An 18,135-nucleotide genomic window follows, 5' to 3' on the forward strand; every position below is an offset into this window, starting at 1 on the left:
AGTCAGTCCACGCCAGGGCCCAGCCGCAGCAGGCTGTTCAGATGGGCTTACACAGCTTTGGGTAACAGGAGAGTTTAATAGTGTATGTGTGGCCTCAGAGCCAGGGAACGGAGTCTGGTGCTTCTTGTTTTGCTAGGACAAAGAGGTACAGCTGGCCATTGGTGTCCAGAACTGGGGCTAGGAAGCAGCTGAGAGTCCCCCCAAATGGCAGACAAATGCGCAGAAAGACGCATGAACAAATATTGAACCTGAGTGATTGTCTGTTTGAGGATGTGGCTCTGCCCTCCCCATCCTTTGAAGAAGTTCATCACGTGAATAAGTGCATAGACTCCAATGCACTGGGAACAATGAACTAAGATGCCTGGAAGAATCACATTAAAAAGGCAGAGGAAGGAAATAATGGAATGTTATAAAAGCTGATTCCTAGGCAAGACCTAGGAAGTTTGAGAAACCAAAGAGTTTTGGCTTTGGTAACAACAGATGAAACTAATACTAAATTAGAAGTTTCACTCACACAATACTGTAAAAATAATGCAATATAAGTACTTACTCACCAAAATTGCTCTTGAAACAAGCCTACTTCTTTAAAGGACAAGTGATTCAGTGACCCTTCTTCTCTTTCTTCTCTTCTGTAACTCTTATTCTGAAGCCTGTTTTCATGCAGAAAATTTCTTCAACAAGTTACATTCTGACAATACTAACACTGCATCAGTCTTTTTCCAAATCAATGAATTCCCTACCCTACAAATAGTTCTTTGCTTCCATACTCGTTTGTTTTCATGGTTTGCCAAGCATGTGATATCAATAAAGACAAATCTGCTGTCACATTGCCAGAGTAATCAGAATGCTTTATTTTTTATTTTTTTTTTTTACCATTGGTTTTAACTACAATGATACCAATTTACTGAGCTTCCTGCTTCCTACTTCCTTTGGTTTGGGGTTTTGGGGCGGGGGGGGGTTGTTCAGTATTTTGAGTCTCACTGAAGGTAGCAAGGCATTCATTTCCTAAAAATCTTCAACACAGTTTCTCTATAACTTTCATCTGGTGGGGGTTTCCTTGGGCTGCCAGGCTGCAGGAACTTCTTAATTGTAGGCATATTGCTCATTCTTATTTTAAAAGCCTAAAAAATAAAAACAACAGAGTAAGAGAGAAGTTCCAGCTACTCCAGTAGCAAACAGTGCTTCTTGCACAGAACTGCTTCCCCCTGCTGCTAGAAGAGATCCTAACGTTCATTCGGATCTCATGCCACCTACACAGTCTCCTGTCCAACAGGAGGAGGACCCAGCTGCTGCAAAAAGCCTGTTCTTACCAATGAAGGCAGTACTGGAGCAGACAATGTCTAAATCTCTGCTGCCTGAAAGAAACTGAAGGCAAAAATCCAATATCCGGGAGCACCAGCGTGTAGTTTTGAAGGTACTAACACAGCTCATGACCTTTTTCTTTTCATTACTAGTTCTGATGGTGCAAACTACTGTGTGGCCAAATCACGATATACATTAACATGATTTCCATTTTTACTATATTATGTAAGTATCTGAGCTCTGCTTGCATCTAGCATGGCCACTGTTGTCCCACTCTCCCAGCTTTTCTAGGATTGCGTTGGTGAAGGTGAAATGACTGGAAGCATCCTTGGCTCAACTCAGTTGTCCAGTAGAGGCTTCTTGTACTGTGTTGTAGCCTAGGGTAGCCAAAATATCTACATAGGGCTGGCAGATATAACATGGTCCCTCGGGGAGACCTATTCCCTTCTGGAGCAGCGGCTGGAGGCCAGGACTAGGATTAGGGCATCTCAGGTGGTAAGAAATGCCTGTGTTAAGGCAACTGACTCAAGGATCCCGAGACATCTCATTGTGCAGACAGTCAGAGAGGACTCACTGGTGCAGGTTGCAAGCAGCTGGAGACCCCACAGTTAGCTGAGCAAGAACCTCTTCTAACAATGGGGCTAATGGATAGGAGCTTCACAGGGCAACAGCCAGCTCTTGCTGGTGGATGTTTGAACATAATTTCCTCTTCCTTACAGGCACTGGAAGGATAAGGGCGAAATACAAGAAGGAGCAAGAAAAGTAAAAGCTGTGAAATAAGTAACCACCAATTTTAGAAACTTTTTCCCTTCTGGCAGTAAAGGAATCCCTCCATAATTCAAGGCATGGCTCCAACAGAACTGTGCCCATGCCTAGTGGCTAAGATATCTTGCTAGAAGATGGGAGCTAGAGGCAAGAATTACCTGAGGCTGCAAAACTTCATGCGGGATAAAATCTGACACATGTTACTGTCCACTTTGTGGCTGAAGTGCCTCATTCTGTCACACTAAATTAAGACTTAAACTGTTGGGGTTGAGATTTAAAATTTTTTAAAAAACACTTAAGGAAAACAAACAAACAAACAAAAAATCAAAGCCCTTTTCCTCATCAGTTCCAAGCAGAAAACCTAACTGTGGTAGTCTGATGCTGAACTGTTTCTTTTGTTAATGGGAATAAAGCCAAAGTCTTTGAGTGCACCCCTCAAATTAACAGTTTGTAAGCACAAAGAAGCATGACCTCAAGTCTTGCATCATCAACCCAAACTTGCTACGCTGCTTTATTACAGGCATATGGGAGGACTACTGACAACTAACTGCTTTTTTCCAATCGCAGACTACTTAGGTCCACTGTATCTCAACTCTTAATGACTCCTGCAAGTCATGCCCCATACGCTGTGCTGCAAGCCTAGAGGCTTCTGATTTCTGGTCAAGTCTCACAGGAAAAGTGCCTCACTTCTGCTTGATTTCAGACTTTGTACATGGTACAAAGGCAGAGTATTCATCCTTAATTTTATTGAGTTGATTATTGAAAGAAAACTGTGGCTTAATGCTAAGGTTTGAGTTTCTAGTTATACTGTAGAAGGCCGAAGTGAAGTGAGATTACTGGGATCCCAAAATTGTAATACCAGCCACTACAGAAAATGGCACACTGCACCTTATTGTAACATGTCAGCTTGGATCACAGACTTAATTTGTTATCTGGTATTACATAGCATCTACTGGCAGGCAGCAGGAAAATCAAAAGAGGGTGGCTTAGATAAGTGATTCCCTTGGGATGACATTAATTTATTTCTATTGAGGAGACATATACTACTCAAAGAGGGATAGGCATACTTGAACTGGGTTAATCAGGAGCACAGTGTCTTACAACAAACCAACTAAATCAGTTCCTTCTTGTGCTTGATTTTAAGCAACCATACGATAGCGGCAGTTCCTTGAAGAGCCCACACTCCTGATTTACACAGCATGGAGAGATGATCACCTTCAGGATTGCCCTCGAGCTCCTGAATACAGGCATGCTCAAGACCAAAATTACCTGCAACTGAGGAAACCCCGACAGCACAGCAGGTATTTTCTCCTCCACTGCTAAAATGGCTTCAATTAGCTGAACATCTGCCCAGCTGAATTTGTTGCCCACAAGAAAGTCTTGGCCATGCTGTTTCAAAACCTGTAGAATACAAGAGAATGCGAGCTGCAGATGAGACTGGGACACATGATGCCTGGCAGCTAAGCCCCACAGCACAGCTGTGGAGCTGAACAGCAATTATATCTGAAATGTCAGGGTGGAATTTTCAGCTGGAAGCTGTGAGCCTAAATCACTTCATTACTGTTGGGAAAAAAATCTGAACTCTTGTAGTACACAGACTATAAACTTTGGTCACTCAGTAATGATGAATGATGATACGCACTGGGAACAGTGACAAAACCACGCGCTTAAGTAGACTAGTAACAGTCACAGAATTAGAAATAGGGATAATGGAGCAACTAAAGAGTAACTTGGAGAATTTATAAAATTGCCATTTAGATATTTCATTTAAAGTTATGTCCAATGTTGATACCAGGAAGCAAACTTAGAAATGCAGAATTACAATAGCTAACCAAAGAAAATCCCTGCCTTTGTGAATAAGTTATTATAGTCATAAGGACTTCTAGGATGTTCAGCCTTTATTACTCTTTTCCATCAAAACTAGATGAACATTAATGAAAGTGAGAAATGTTGCCAGATGCTTGAGTCATATGGGTTTGGTTTGTTGTTTTCGAAAGTGGGATGTGCAGAAATCTATGGCTGTTGTTTTACTAAAGTATTTCTAATCTCTCTACCTGATTTATTTGCAAGGGATTTTTGCATTCTTCTAATGAAAATGTTCCAATTGAAATTAAGTATAGCAGAGAGATGTGCTCTAAATAAATGTACATGTGGAATTATCCCCTCAAGGAAAAAAGAAAACCTATGTGCTTGCTTTTACTTTAGTGAAAAGTTTTGCTGTATAGCTGAGAACATATTGCTTTATTTGCTTTGTAGATGTTCGGGTACCACAGCCCTGACAACACAAGCCAACAAATAGAGAAAATGTGCTGCTGTATTTCCTCTTCTTTGTGAGAGCCAAGAAAGCTGAGGATTTGGAACTGACCTGAACTACAAATATGTTCTTATTTGGGGGAAACTTTTTGGTAATTGTAAATACAAGTTTTATAGGCACATCCTCACTGTCACTTACCTTTTCAAAGACTGGGAAGTACCTGTTAGTTGCTCTCTCCTTAATTGAGTCAAGATTTTTCTCCTTTGCCTCAGGTGGAGAGAAAGGAAACATCAAAATCATTTGCATCAGATCTGTTATTCCTTCCACATACATGTCAATCCTATTAGTGGGGGGAGATGGTAGAAAAGAGCACAGAAGTTATTTCATCTGTTTTCCAATTAACTAAGGCAACTTACAGGAATTTTATATCACCACCACACTGCCAATTTTCACAGCCGAAACTAAACGTGAACTCAAGCCAAGTATTTTTTGAAAGGACTAAAAGCTTGTTTCTGTTCAGCAGCATTTCAGCAGCGGTGGTTAAAACCTAAGCAAAGGCTAGAGTCCTTGCTTTTTATGGTATTAGCCTTTCTCATGCCTTTCTACTGGATTTACAGGATTGAATTTGTTATATATAATGCAGCTATCAAATAACAGATTGCTCATTAAGTGAAAAGAGGTGTTACGGTACAGGGCTCTCTCCTTCAAGTCTTTCCCATAGAGATTGTATTTCCCTGCTATGTAGCTGAGGATGGCTCTGGTCTGCACCATCTTCATCCCATCGATCTCAACCAGGGGCACTTGCTGAAACATCAGGACTCCATCTAGGGTGGAAAGTTGAGGGAAAGCTTGTTAATTCCTTCTAGACTGCTAGCTTTACAGGACAGCGAGAGACCGAGCACATTTCTTTTGCAGTGTAGGAGATTATTGATGTCTTGCCCTAACTGTAAAACTCCATGCAGTAAACTAACATTGTGGGAAAGATCAAATATCAACTAGCCTGCATCGCCCTTTTGTAGCTGGGTCATCACAGTGCAGCTGGGCCCTTTGCTTTACAACGTCGCCAGGGCTTCACTGGCTGGTGGGAGCTGGCACTGCCTGCTCCTTTGCACTTCTGGACCCTGCCTCATGCTGGCAGCCTGAACCAGCAATTTCAACCCAAGGGATCAGAGGAGAATAAAGATCTGTGTTAAGTGTGAACTTTAAAAAAAAAAAAATTCCAATTATTTTGAATGCAGATCAGTTCCCTCTCAGGGACATATACATGAGGAGAAAGAATGAGCGGAGAAGTACTGCAGCAGGACTGAGCTACTGGGATAAAGGAAGAGGTCAGGCCACTTTAAACATCGTGAAGCTACAGAGTTAGAGGCAGGGACTGTGACAGCAGTTGCTGTTTAAGTAAGTTTTACACCATCACTCCAGGGACAAGAGTTTGAGAGTCCCCATAGATTTGCATTACAGGCCTATCCTCAGTGTTGTTCCACAATTTAAGCCTATTTAGGTACATCTTTGTAGGTCCATTTTCTCCTGGTGCTGGTAGGAGCGTTTGTCTGAGCCTTCAGTGAGGCAGCTCTGAAAGCAAAGCTGACATAGAGACTCAGCACAGCAAAGGCACTCTTTTCTAGACCCGTTTTCTGCTGGACTAATTACTGTCTTTGGAGACGCTCCCTCATCTATTTACACATTAAGGGCATCCAGAGAACAATCCGGCCCTGTTAAAATCACAGCAAAACTCCAAATCCAACCAGGCAGCTGCCACTTTGCATTGCTCAAAATTAATCATTTATTTTAATTGCTCAATTTTAATCCATTCAGTGCATCCTTCTTTCAGGTGTAAGAGTTCATTTTAACAGGCACATCTGTTTGCTTTTTTCTCCACAGAGCCATTAAAATACTTTGCTAGTCTAGAATTAGTAAACAGTCTTCACTCATTCTATATTATTAATTTATAATTTAAATTCAAAGAGTAGTTCTCTCCGCAGCAACAAATAGCCTGTGTTTGTTTCTTGTAAACGTTCACAGAAAGATAGTGTATCTTCATGTCTTTCCAGAATACAGCTCTGCAGGTCAAGGAGGAAATATTACTTGGTATCTATCTAGCAAAAACACAGTAGAATGGGAAAACTAACAACTCTGCAAGGAACTTTTCAGCAGAAAGATGTGAAGCGAAAAATAAAATCTGACTTTCTGGCCCTTGACAAAAAGTGATGCAGCAAATGTGAGTGAAGAAAAGAGGGATTTCTCTCTTATGTCCAGTAGGTCACTGCTTCTCCTTGCTTTGCAGTGAGAAATACTTCACACAACCACTGCATAGAATATATATGCAGGATTAAAAGCAGTTTGCCAGTCATTCTGCGGATTGGATTGTGCTGTTGGAAGGTGGTCTGTGGAGCACACATTAAAAAACAATCATCTAGACCTACTATTTGTCACTGACCAGCAGAGCTTGTTGATATCCAGGTAGCAACCTGGGCAACCTGTGGCTGCAGATAGAGCCGAGCTAGTGTCTCTCAGGCCAGCGGGTACAGGTCTGGCCAGGCTGATGCTATTTAACTCCTTCAGCCTCCAAAACAGCTGTCTGTCCGCAAGCTGCCTGTTGGGAACAGCCCCTGGCCCAGGCTTCATCCTGGACACTGCTGGGGCATTGCTTAGAAGATCATCAGGTGGCATGGGCCAAAGTCACGCCTGGACCGTTCTAACAATGTGGTGGTGTCTAAACACAGGATACTCTGGCAAAAAGCATGTTGGTAGGGAGAGAAAAAACATTAGAGGAAGAGGTAATGCGGGGTTATTTGTGTTCAGTCCTGCCCTGCATGACTGGCAGCATTCCAGAGGTCCCTCTATGAGGATGACTAATTTGTCTTTCTTCAACCCCTTGTATTAAACCCCACCTTTTTCTTTGCGTTCTAACCCTCTTCGGCTCAGTATATATACATAAAAAACCCTTAATCTTCTTTATAAAACTTCCCTATCCTTTTCATCACCATTTAATTCTTCTCTCTGGATATAGATAAGCTTGGATGCTGTATCCAGGATTGTACCACTCTGTCTGGATTAATTAGTCCTGTGAAGCAAATTCAGCTTTGGGCCTTCAGTACCTGAGCTATCATATTTAGAGATATAACTGGTGTCTTCATACTGCACTGCCCTTCCAAGTTGTCAGATTTGCAGCCAGCTGGACATGCAAATTTAATTCTGATCTTCTTGCTACCACTTCTTTTTTATTTTTGTTCATTTTAGTTTTCTTGTCAGAATTTCTTTAAACACAGCTTTTCCTTTCTAAGTGGCCAGAATGCAGCCGAGTCCTCTTCCAAGTCTCCTAGCATGTCTTGGCAAGCTCAGCCTGCTGCGAGGTTTCTCTTACGTGTCTTGGGCAGCAGGTAAACTGCGGGGTGGGTGCACTCTGTAGTGCTCCTCACAGTCCCAACTCCTTCCCTACCCTGGCAGCAAGGTCTTCTCCTTCCAGGGTGGCTGTGGAGGGGTTCACTGCTGGATTTCATCTGGGCAAATATCAAGGGCAGTGGCTGCGGGTATGCACTGGTGTTTGGGAACTGTTCTCACTCCCCAAGGTTGACATGAAGCCTTTGTGGCTTGCTGCTTTGACCATGTCAGACTTTCTGCAGGTCTCCCTGCTGGCTCCCTGTTTTTTAACTGGGGCAAGCTTCATGGCTCAGGTTTATCCTGCTTAGGACTGTCACTAGGGTGTTCGCACAGAACCTAACACAAAGGAAAACTGGCTTTCCTGGGGATTTTGGTGCCATGCCAGCCTTTCATTTAGAGGCTTATCTCACTGGCTTATCTTACTGCGGTTCAGAACCAACACAGGGGTACATCTACACTAGTCAACTCAACAACAGGTCAGGCCAGCTGGCACAGACTGGCCAAATTCACTCTATTCAGTTCTCTCTGCCTATAGAGCATGGTGGTGACATCTAATTGACATTTTGGAAATGGCCCTTGGCCTGGGACAACTCCCAAATGATTACTAGGAATTACTTCAGGGAGTGCTATTTGCCCTGGACCAAAAATGTGCCAGGAACCATGCTAACCATTCAATAACATAGATAATTAAGTTGCATTAAATAGGAATGTTTGCTACCCCTGTTTAATGTACTACAATAAACACAGTCACAGAAGCTATGGCCTTTAGCTTATAGGAGTTGTTTGGCACAGAAAGAACAGGTTACTCAAAACTAGTATTCCAGTATTCTAGGTGTGCACATAGAAGTTTGCAATAAGAAGAAAAGCTTAAAAATAGGTATCCTAATCATGTCCTAATGGCTCAGAAACCAGAGTGCCTGATTTAAAAAAATAATTTTACAGATGACCCCCATTTTCTCAGAGCTAAAAGCCAAAGCTGCAACATTATGTGTGTCACACTTTGCATCCACATGACACTTCCCATTCAAATCAGGTTCAGTTTGCAATAAACTAATTTTAAACCACAAAATCAGCTAAATTGGAGCAATTTTTTTGAGGCACTAAGCATCAGGCGTCGGGATTCTTACCTTTGATTAACTTTTCATACTGCTCTCTTGTTTCCAAAAAAATTTCTTCAAACTGGAAAAGAAGAGAGAATAGTGTTACATTGCTGTATTTGAACCTTTTTCTTCTGTGAGTGACTGCACATAACCACGCGCAGAACGACTGAAATGAGCAAAAGGTAATGGGCTGGATCTTCGGCTGTGCTGTTTGGTCGCAGATGTCCTGAAGATCCCCCCCACATCCTTACAGCTGGGGAGGAACAGAAGGGCCTGGCCACTTCTGCCTCAGGGAACCAATGCAGAAATAACCTAAGTGCAGGTAGAAACAGAGTACAGACATCTGCAGAGGGATGACAGGTTGCAGCCAGTGCCAAGGGAAGCACAAGGTAAATCAACTATTTCTAACCCCACCCCAGGGCATGTGAGTCAATGACACTCTTTTGTTCGCACACTTTGTAACTGCAAACTAAGTAAGACTGAGTTAAGGTGGTTTTGCACAGCTGGAAAACTCAGATTAATTAAGAGCCTTTAAATAAATCCCCATTTTGACCTATTATGATTAATTACTTCAGGGCATTGACGCTAGCTCTAACAAACTCCAAGCTCCGCTGAGTTTGCATCCCAAATATTAACCACCAAACAAGGTAGTTACAAACATGCAGTGCCACTGGCCAAATGAATTTAGCCACCCTCTTGCAGCCGTTTATGCTTCACGTGCATGTTAAATTGTTCCTTACTTAGGCCAGTTGAAAACACCAGTCTGGAACACTGTACTGAGTATCAACTAACCTCCACGCCGGCTGCTGCCAACAGCCACCGTACGGGCTCCATTCGCCCCCTCCCATTACAGTAGGTAAGCCTGGGCTTCCCCGACATGCTTCTGAGCTTCTGGTGCCCTGAGAAATATTAAGCAGAAAACAGTATCTCATAAAAACTGGTTTAAGTATCATTATTCTGAGGAGAGAGAGAGACTTTTATTCTCACTGTGCCTGATGAAGTTTCAACGTTATCTGGTTTAAAACATAAAATGAGAGATGGACCAGTGACACCACACAGCCTGTGCTAGGAAAGGAAAGATGTGCAGATCTGTAAAGCTTTCCCCAGTGCTACTAGGGAGGTTTGGTTTGATTATAAGCAAACACAGACATGTTTCAACAAGTGGTATGAGTCCTGAGCAACAAGGAGAACCTTGCTGCGTTTTAAGACAATTATACAAAGCCACTGAAAATCCTACCACATCCTCAGGGAAGTTACTCGCTTACCCTCATTGCCATCATCCTCACTGAAAAGATGAAAAGAAGGAACACATGTTTTACTGGTAGGCTGAAATTTGTCTGGCATTGTTTGCCAGTTGTCGGAGCACATTTTGCAGCTTCAACTGCCATCCACTTCTTTCCTCAAGCAGGGGCAAATGAGTTGTTCATCTTTCATTCTATGAAACAGGCTGAGGTTCCTTGGGGTCCTATTGAGTGGCTACAGCCTATTTCCTTGCTGCTTATGGCAGCCTTGAGGTGTTCCTCAAAGCTAGCTCTGGAACCTAGCGGCATTGGCTTCAGGTGTCCCCAAAAGTATCCCCCGGGGCACCGGGGACCTGCGTGCCCACGGGACCAGCACGTCGGAGGCTGTCTGAAGCACCTCTCTCTGCACCATGAGCAATAGAGCGTGTGGCGGAGAGTGCATCTGTATTAAGCTGTTTCATACATAGGGACAACCAGCTGGACTATTTGTGCTAATACTTGAGTATAAGGGTTTGCAAATCCAGGCCTGAATTTCTCTGTGCTTCATTGCTCTAATTACTAAAAAAATGGGACTAGCATTCCACCTTCACAAAGATGTTAGTATTATGCACTAATGAGTGGGAGAAGAAAAGCTTAGAAATAGGTATCCTAATCATGTCCTGATGGCTCAGAAACCAGAGTAGAGTGCCTGATTTAAAAAAATAATTTTACAGATGACCCCCATTTTCCCAGAGCTAAAAGCCGAAGCTGCAACATTACGTGTGTCACACTTTGCATCCACATGACATTTCCCATTCAAATCAGGTTAAGTACGCTCTAGTGATGTTTTCTTCAAATCACAGTGTTTTGTAAGTGTACTTAAAATAAAGTACATTTGGAACATATTTTGCCAAAACTTGATTTTAAAGAACAATCAGATTCAGAGTTCTCCCTTGAGCAATTCTGGTGAGAACCAAGTCATGTTGCTACAATAAATAGGGATATTTGGGGTAAAATACACATAAAAGAAAAAATTATCAACTCCAGTTTTAAAGTGCAAATAGCTGTTGCTAATTACAATGTTTTGCCTCTAAGACAGTGGGTTTTTTAGTTTCTGCACATTGTCTGACTAGCTTTCACTATATGGCAGAGCAGCTTATCTATGTAGTTCACAACAGCTAACTAGTGCCTCTTTCATTATACTTCTCAGATAGATTGCAGTCTGTATCACTTCAACACACATTGCCCCAACTTGTAACATGCAGAAACTTACAGTAAATAAGACTTTTCCTTTAGCTAAAAAAGCCAAAGATTGTGTCCTGGTTTCGGCTGCAATAAAGTTAATTTTATTTCTAGTAGCTGGTATAGTGCTGTGTTTTGGATTTAGTATGAGAAGAATGTTGATAACACACTGATGTTTTCAGTTGTTGCTAAGTCGTGTTTATACTAAGTCAAGGATTTTTCAGCTTCTCATGCCCAGCCAGCGAGAAGGCTGGAGGGGCACGAGGAGTTGGGAGGGGACACAGCCAGGGCAGCTGACCCAAACTGGCCAAAGGGATATTCCAGACCATAGGATGTCATGCTGAACAAAAAACTGGGGGGAGTTTGCCTGGGGGTGGTATCATTACCTTCCCATTTTACCTAAGCGATACCTGATTCCCATAGCAAAAATGCATCACCATCCGGGGCATTTTGGGACTGCTGCACTAGTCCAGACACTGCTGAAGAATTGGTTCATGCCAGGAATTTCTGCTGCACCCAAATAAGTAACTGCATCTTGCATGTACTACCTTTTGCCTTAATTAATGTTTAGGAAAGACCTCAACACAAAATTTGTCTATATGTTACTGATTTGTCATTGATTTGTTATTGATTAGAATTAATCATATTAATATTAATAGGAATATAGAATTATAAGAAATATTTTAGTAAAATTATGTATCTATTGCATTTAACCCACAACTAACAGCTGCTGTGAAATCCTCTGTATAGCCCTGTACCAAGGTCAGAGTAACTCTGGTCAAGATCACCTAGGCTACTGTGAAATCCTCTGTATAGCCCTGTACCAAGGCTGGAGGAACACTGGCCAAAATCACCTAGCAGGAACATTTAGAACTTAGATAACAAGCTTAAGATTTAAGATAATATGGATATAATGTTCACTTGTAGGAGTATATTATAGCTTAGAAGAATGTATAAAATGTCAGAAATTTCAAATTAATGGGAACTGAGAAGAGCTGAATGAAGCAACTTGTAGTTATCTGCCAAGAAACAGTTAGTTACCTGCAAGGGGCCAAACTGCGCAGAATCACCTGAAGGAGGTCAAGAAGCGGACAAGTGAGGAAGACTATGAAAGACCACCAGAGGACTCTAGAAGACCACCAGAGACCTTCAGTGCGCCTGCGTGAAGGACATTAACATATGCTAATGATTCCCCAGAAATCTGATGGATATGCAAATGACTTCCTGGAAATCTAATGAATATGCATGAATATGCATGAGTAGGTTCAATATAAGGTGCATGATTTTGGTGTACAGGTGTGCTTGGTTTGTGAGAGGACTCACCCTCGCACCCGGCCGTCAATAAAGAAGTGTCTGCTTATCTACACTAAATTGGTGTTGATAAGTTCTTTATTCCAAGTTTTCGGTAACATATATACAAATGTTTTTACTGCTTTTGTCTAAACTCCATATTCCCATCCTATTTCTTAGTAAGCCTTAATGACACGCCTGTCCTGAATTTCTCTGAGGATGCTTCTCAACAAAGTAAGAACCCTTTAAGAGGGCATGGTCTTTCAGAAACAGCATTACCTGCCTTCAGTGTGAAGTGCCCTTTAGCCCTGGAGCTGGGAGCAGAGTCCAGTGTACCAAATGGGGCAGCTTTCCTGCTCAAACCCAGAAGAAACCACCACGGTGCTGGAGGCTTGCACTGTGTTCTCCCACCCACCTTTGCCTTCCCCCACATTGTCCCCTCAGCAGTTTCTCGGTTGCCTTGTTCAGCTCTGAACTGCACCACAGGATTCATTTCCTTGTTAAAAAACACCTTTCTTTTGCTTTCTCTCTCCTGTAGCTTCCAGCTGGTGAGTAACTATCGAGCCATGCTTAGTCTACCTGGCACATGAATTTAAGAGAGCAGAGAATTTACATTACCCAAGCAGACACCCTAATAAATTTGGAAGTAGCTTCACTATAAATAGTCTTTCAAATGCTTTAAGAAAAAGGAAATTATAAGTTAGTACTTACCTTCTGACCTTAACTCAGCCTCCACCCAGCACAGTCAGGTTCCCCCAGGGTGTTTAAACTTTGGAGCCTGGGGGAGTTTCCAGGGATACCCAATTAGAGACAAAATCTCCCATTGCTATTAAGCTGTCACTACCCAGTTTAAAGACATACATCTGTGAAAATTGCCACCCAAGGCAGAGACTGTCTTTCAGTTTGCTGATTTGACTATACCATGTGGGTAGCCTCATAGTTTCTTTGGTAGCCATCCATTCAAACAGTTCTTTTGGAATTATTGGGGTATTTTACCCAAACACAAGGGTGAGACACTTTAAAATGCTGAGAAAATAACAGATTTTTCTAGGTCACATTTAGAGTAATAGTAACCATTTAAAGACTAAACACTGAAGTTTCTAGGCTTGTTTCACCATTTAACAGTAACCCAGGTTACTGTTTAAAAACAGGTTTTTATTTTCAGTGCTGTATGGCTGGCACAGAAAAGATACCCAAAGTATGGGATAACAATGCTCCATTACTTTGAAATACAGTTTGCAAGTATCAAACTTACTTAGTGATAACTTGGTATAAAAAATAGATGAACAGTTTATGTCACAACTCACCCCATGTCTTAAGGCTATAGCATTAATTTTGGAAATTGAGTGTATGTGGCCAATACTCATGATTTCCCTACCCTGTTTCCATGAAAAGGAACTGCTTCAGCTTTGCTATCTACATTTCAGGTAAAAATACCAAAACTGAAACTGGATGTGAACAGACACAAGGATGGCATAGCAGACGGGAAATGGGATTTGGGTGCCAAAGATCAGATTCTCACCTCTCTGTCAGATTCTCATCTCATAGACCCACATGTGATGTTGGGCATCACTTTCCATCCCTGCAGCAGATGTCAGTACAGCTAATCTGAAGATCTGTTCACAGAACCCACACTGTTATCAAAATTGTATTTATCAGACTAAAGCTGTGGCTGTACTAACACAGCACCTCAAGATGGGGAATCTCAGGACAAAAATCTCTAGGTAACTATCTTGAGGAAATCCCCCCAAAGCTGCTACTTTCTTTTTTCCTCACAGTTGGAGTTTCGTTATGGTTTCTCTGCCTGGCAATTGCTGGCAGTCTCTTCTAGAGAATGCACTTCCACTAGAGGCTTCTTGCAAATTTGTAATTTAGGTGCTTCAAAGGTTGATGGTGTCAGCAAAAAACAACTGTATGGTGCTTCTTTACACTTTGCCTAATTCTAACTCTCCTTGGGTTCATCATTTAGTGAATAAAGCAGAGCAATAAATACAAACTTCTGTATTGTTTCTATGTCAAACCCAGTTACCACCCCCCTGAAAATTCCCAAGTATGGGTCGGAAGTCCAACATCAGCCCAGAACTGTTCCCAGCGGGCAGCGTGGGTATGGCACCCTATTTTGGAAGCTAGGAGTGTGGTCTAAATGCATGCTTTACCATGCTAGCAGGCAGCAGTGCCAGCCAATGGTCCCCGTATGCCTAAACCACTAATGTAGATGTGGCTACAATAGCAGTGCGGCACAAGCAGGAAGGGATAGCTGAGTAAGAAAGGAGTGTTTGTTCATACCTGTCCATGATGGCAGCATTGAAACAAGATTAATCTATTCCTGCTTTTTGAGGTCTTTGATATCAGCATGTACCCGAGTGCAAGAGTTGGTTCAGGAACAGTGACCCAGAAGAGCATGCAAGTAACTATTGTCTCCTTGTCCTTTCTGCAATCTTAAATGCTGCCGATGGCAGCAATAGGCTTGATGGCAAAGAAGGGGAGGAAGAGGTCTCTGATTTGAGGCTTAGGGATGAGGGGGCAAGCAAAGCATTCTGATGCTTTTTGGATTTGCTGAATGTGGCCACATCCAACTTTGACTGTTTTTCCACTTCCACACATTCCTGTTTGCCAGAAAGACTTTCCCCCTTGTTCTCTTTTTATTTTGCTTCCAGCACAGCTTTTCATAATGTAATTATAAAGCTCCTTTGACATCTAAAGGTATTATATCAATGAGGTTACTGTTATCTATAACTTGAATAGCTGTTCAGTAAACCTCTAGAGTAGAAAATAAAATAAGTTTCTTTTATAAATAATTTGTTAAGCCATGCCCGTGAGTATTCAGGCAGCTGGCATGGAGCCCAGGTACCACTTAAGTGATCTTGGGTTGGGCACAGGTGGATTTTAAATAGTGCATATACCATGGTCTGGCCTGTCGAGTTCCCACTGTGCTCTGTGGACACGCTTCATCATGCTGTAGGTTAGACAACTCCAAAGTCTTCTTGAAACGTACCTGCCTGCAATCCTCACAAACCACTAAGCAGCTGGCTTCGGGGACCGTGCCCAATTCCAGCTTCCAGCAGCATCCTCTTAGAGGTGGGGACAGGTTATGCAACTAACGGCCACCAGAGAATTAAACGGGGGGGTTAGGAGGATTCTCCCCATGCTGCTTATCGAGCTCCTAAACTCAAGCACACCACCACTGTGATAAAAAGAGTCCACATGAATAGTCAGAACAAGTCATCCATCACTCAAGCGTAGACTTGCTGCAAACCTTCAGCGACTGCTCTGATTCTGTCCTGGAAGCTTTACTGACTGCCTGAGGGCAAGGTTAACCAAGCCTGTATTCACCCTTACACATATTTCTGTAAGCTGTTTGCCACTTTGCCGGACCACCAGCACAGAAAAGTCTGAAAAGAGTAATCCTAATTCTGATTTATAGTCATTGTGCTGCTGGCGAGGAGAGCTTAAATGGAGAGCCAGTTTACAGAATGTTATTCGGATCGTTTAGTCTTTATTGATCTAAGTATCCTAACACGGTCAAAAGGCTGATTTATATAGGCACAAGATAGGCAAGATCAAGGCTTCAAAGGCATATGAAAAATAACCTTAGCAGTACGAATTTCATTGTGAAATATTTACCTTAAATAACTCATGTATTATAATGATATCCTATTTTGATAGAAACTTGTGTAAGTGTATGTTTCCTCCGTTTAGTCTCTGGTGTCTGCTGTGAAACTTTCTAAGACTTTCAGTTTATGTGCATTGTTACAACTAAAACTAATAATAAACTAAGATTAGGTTTAAAGAATCTTTTTATTTTCAGAAGAAGGTGTAAAGAAGTAGAGCAGAAATTTCAATCCTATTTTTATCTGATGTTAACCAATTATAAATCTGGACAACAATTTGGGTTTTTTTTCCCAATAAAACAAGGGGGGGTTTGCAATAAAAGAAAGATAAAAATTGATCAGCTGAAAAAATCTAAAAACAGCTCTCATCTTGTAAAACATTTTTTGTTTGTTTTGGTCCTTTTTAAAATAAAACCAGATTTATTTATACTTCTCACACAAGGAGAAATAAGTTTTATTGACCACAAGCCCACTTCTCTCATAAAACACTTTTGTTTTCACTGAAGTTCGTGTTTCCCTGGAGTTCATCAGAATTTTCATAAGACCCCATAACCCTAATACAGATTTCAGCATTAATTTATCTTCAAAAGGCAAATATTCTCTACTTCCCTTAAAACCTCTTACACAGATCTGTCAGCATAAAAAGATTCAATGAAACAAAATTAGTAACACATTATTTATACAATCTAGAACTATCCCACTTTTAAGATACTCTTTATTCACTGTTTGGTATCATGGTCAAAATTGTAAAATGTATGGGTTTTACTGACATTTATGAGTAACATTCTAACTCTGCATTTACTTTTCTTGCAGGTAATGTAACAGTTTGTGAAATGTAACTTGGCTTGCTCTCTAACAATGTTTTCAGCATGAGATTCATTTGTTAATGTTGCATGTGCAAGATTGTACAAATCTAGAAGAACAAAAATCAAGGTTTAAGTAGGAAAAGGGGTTGAAAAATGACAACAGATGGAACCTGGCTTCATTTCCTGGTAAAGAATCTGTTTGTTAATGCTATAGCTTCTTCATCTGGTGCTGGCTTTTGTTGGGTGCCAGGCTGGAGGAACTTCTTATTTCTGGCAATGTTGCTTACTCTTGCTTTAAAAGCCTAAAATTGAAAACAATGCAACTTCTAAGAATAGGGGTGGGAAAAGTTCTAATGACAAGCGTACACAAGCCTGCGAAATCAGCTTCATCAGATGCTGGCTCAGGGCTCATGATGAGGGAGGAGGCCGTTTCCTAGGAGCAGACAGTACAATCTCAGAGAAAAGTAGGTGCAAGTCAGATGGTACCAGTCTACAAGGCCAGGTATAAAACTATGCAATGATCAGTAGTGGGATAATCTGCCTGTCCTGGGTTCAGCTGGGATAGAGTTAGTTTTTACAGGAACCTGGGAGGTGGGGGGCATAGCCGGGACAGCTGACCTGAACTAGCCAAGGAACTATTCCATACCATGTGACATCATGCTCAGTATATATATATAGGGAGCGGGCCGGGGGGTGGTCTCTTCTTTCGGTGGGGGAAGTGGCGGAGCGTCGGGTCCCGGGTGGTGAGCAGTTGCACTGTGCATCACTCTTGTTGTATACTCGTTCATTAGTACCGTTGTTGTTGTTGTAATTCCTTTGTGTTGTCCCAGTAAACTGCCTTTATCTCAACCCTCGAGGTTCCAGGTTTTTTTTCTTTTCACTCCTCCGTCTTCCCCCCATCCCACCGGAGCGGGGCGGGAGGAGTGAGCGAGCAGCCGCGTGGTTCTTTGTTACCAGCTGGGCTGAAACCACGACACTGCCTTTCATAATTTAATCTTTCAGCACTAGAGAGCTGCTTAACACCTGAATGTTCAATATCTTTCAAGATTTCACAGCATTTATTATTATACCCTTGATAGCAGTTCCATCCTTTTAAATTCCTGGCCTCAATGATATCCTCTAACAATGATTTCCACCATCTTAGTGTGAAAATGTTGCCTTCAT

General features: G+C 41.9%; 1 protein-coding gene across 2 annotated transcripts; it reads right to left on the reverse strand.

The window, feature by feature from the left end:
• Positions 1 to 906: 906 nt before the first annotated feature.
• On the reverse strand, positions 907 to 13,334 carry LOC142041225 (glutathione S-transferase 3-like). 2 transcript variants are annotated; one of them, XM_075049878.1, is made up of 8 exons: positions 13,266 to 13,334; positions 12,306 to 12,422; positions 9,595 to 9,701; positions 8,830 to 8,881; positions 5,013 to 5,145; positions 4,520 to 4,661; positions 3,337 to 3,468; positions 907 to 1,121 (listed from the first exon to the last, which is right to left on the reverse strand). In XM_075049878.1, exons 3-8 carry the CDS (start codon positions 9,679 to 9,681, stop codon positions 999 to 1,001), a joined length of 669 nt encoding a protein of 222 aa, XP_074905979.1. In that variant the 5' UTR covers positions 9,682 to 9,701; positions 12,306 to 12,422; positions 13,266 to 13,334; the 3' UTR covers positions 907 to 998. The 2 variants fall into 2 exon arrangements, with proteins under 2 accessions (XP_074905979.1, XP_074905981.1); XM_075049880.1 differs by lacking the exon at positions 12,306 to 12,422 and having other exon boundaries at positions 13,266 to 13,319.
• Positions 13,335 to 18,135: the final 4,801 nt, after the last annotated feature.

This window comes from Buteo buteo, chromosome 17 (assembly GCF_964188355.1).
Source record: "Buteo buteo chromosome 17, bButBut1.hap1.1, whole genome shotgun sequence".
NCBI lineage: Eukaryota > Metazoa > Chordata > Aves > Accipitriformes > Accipitridae > Buteo > Buteo buteo.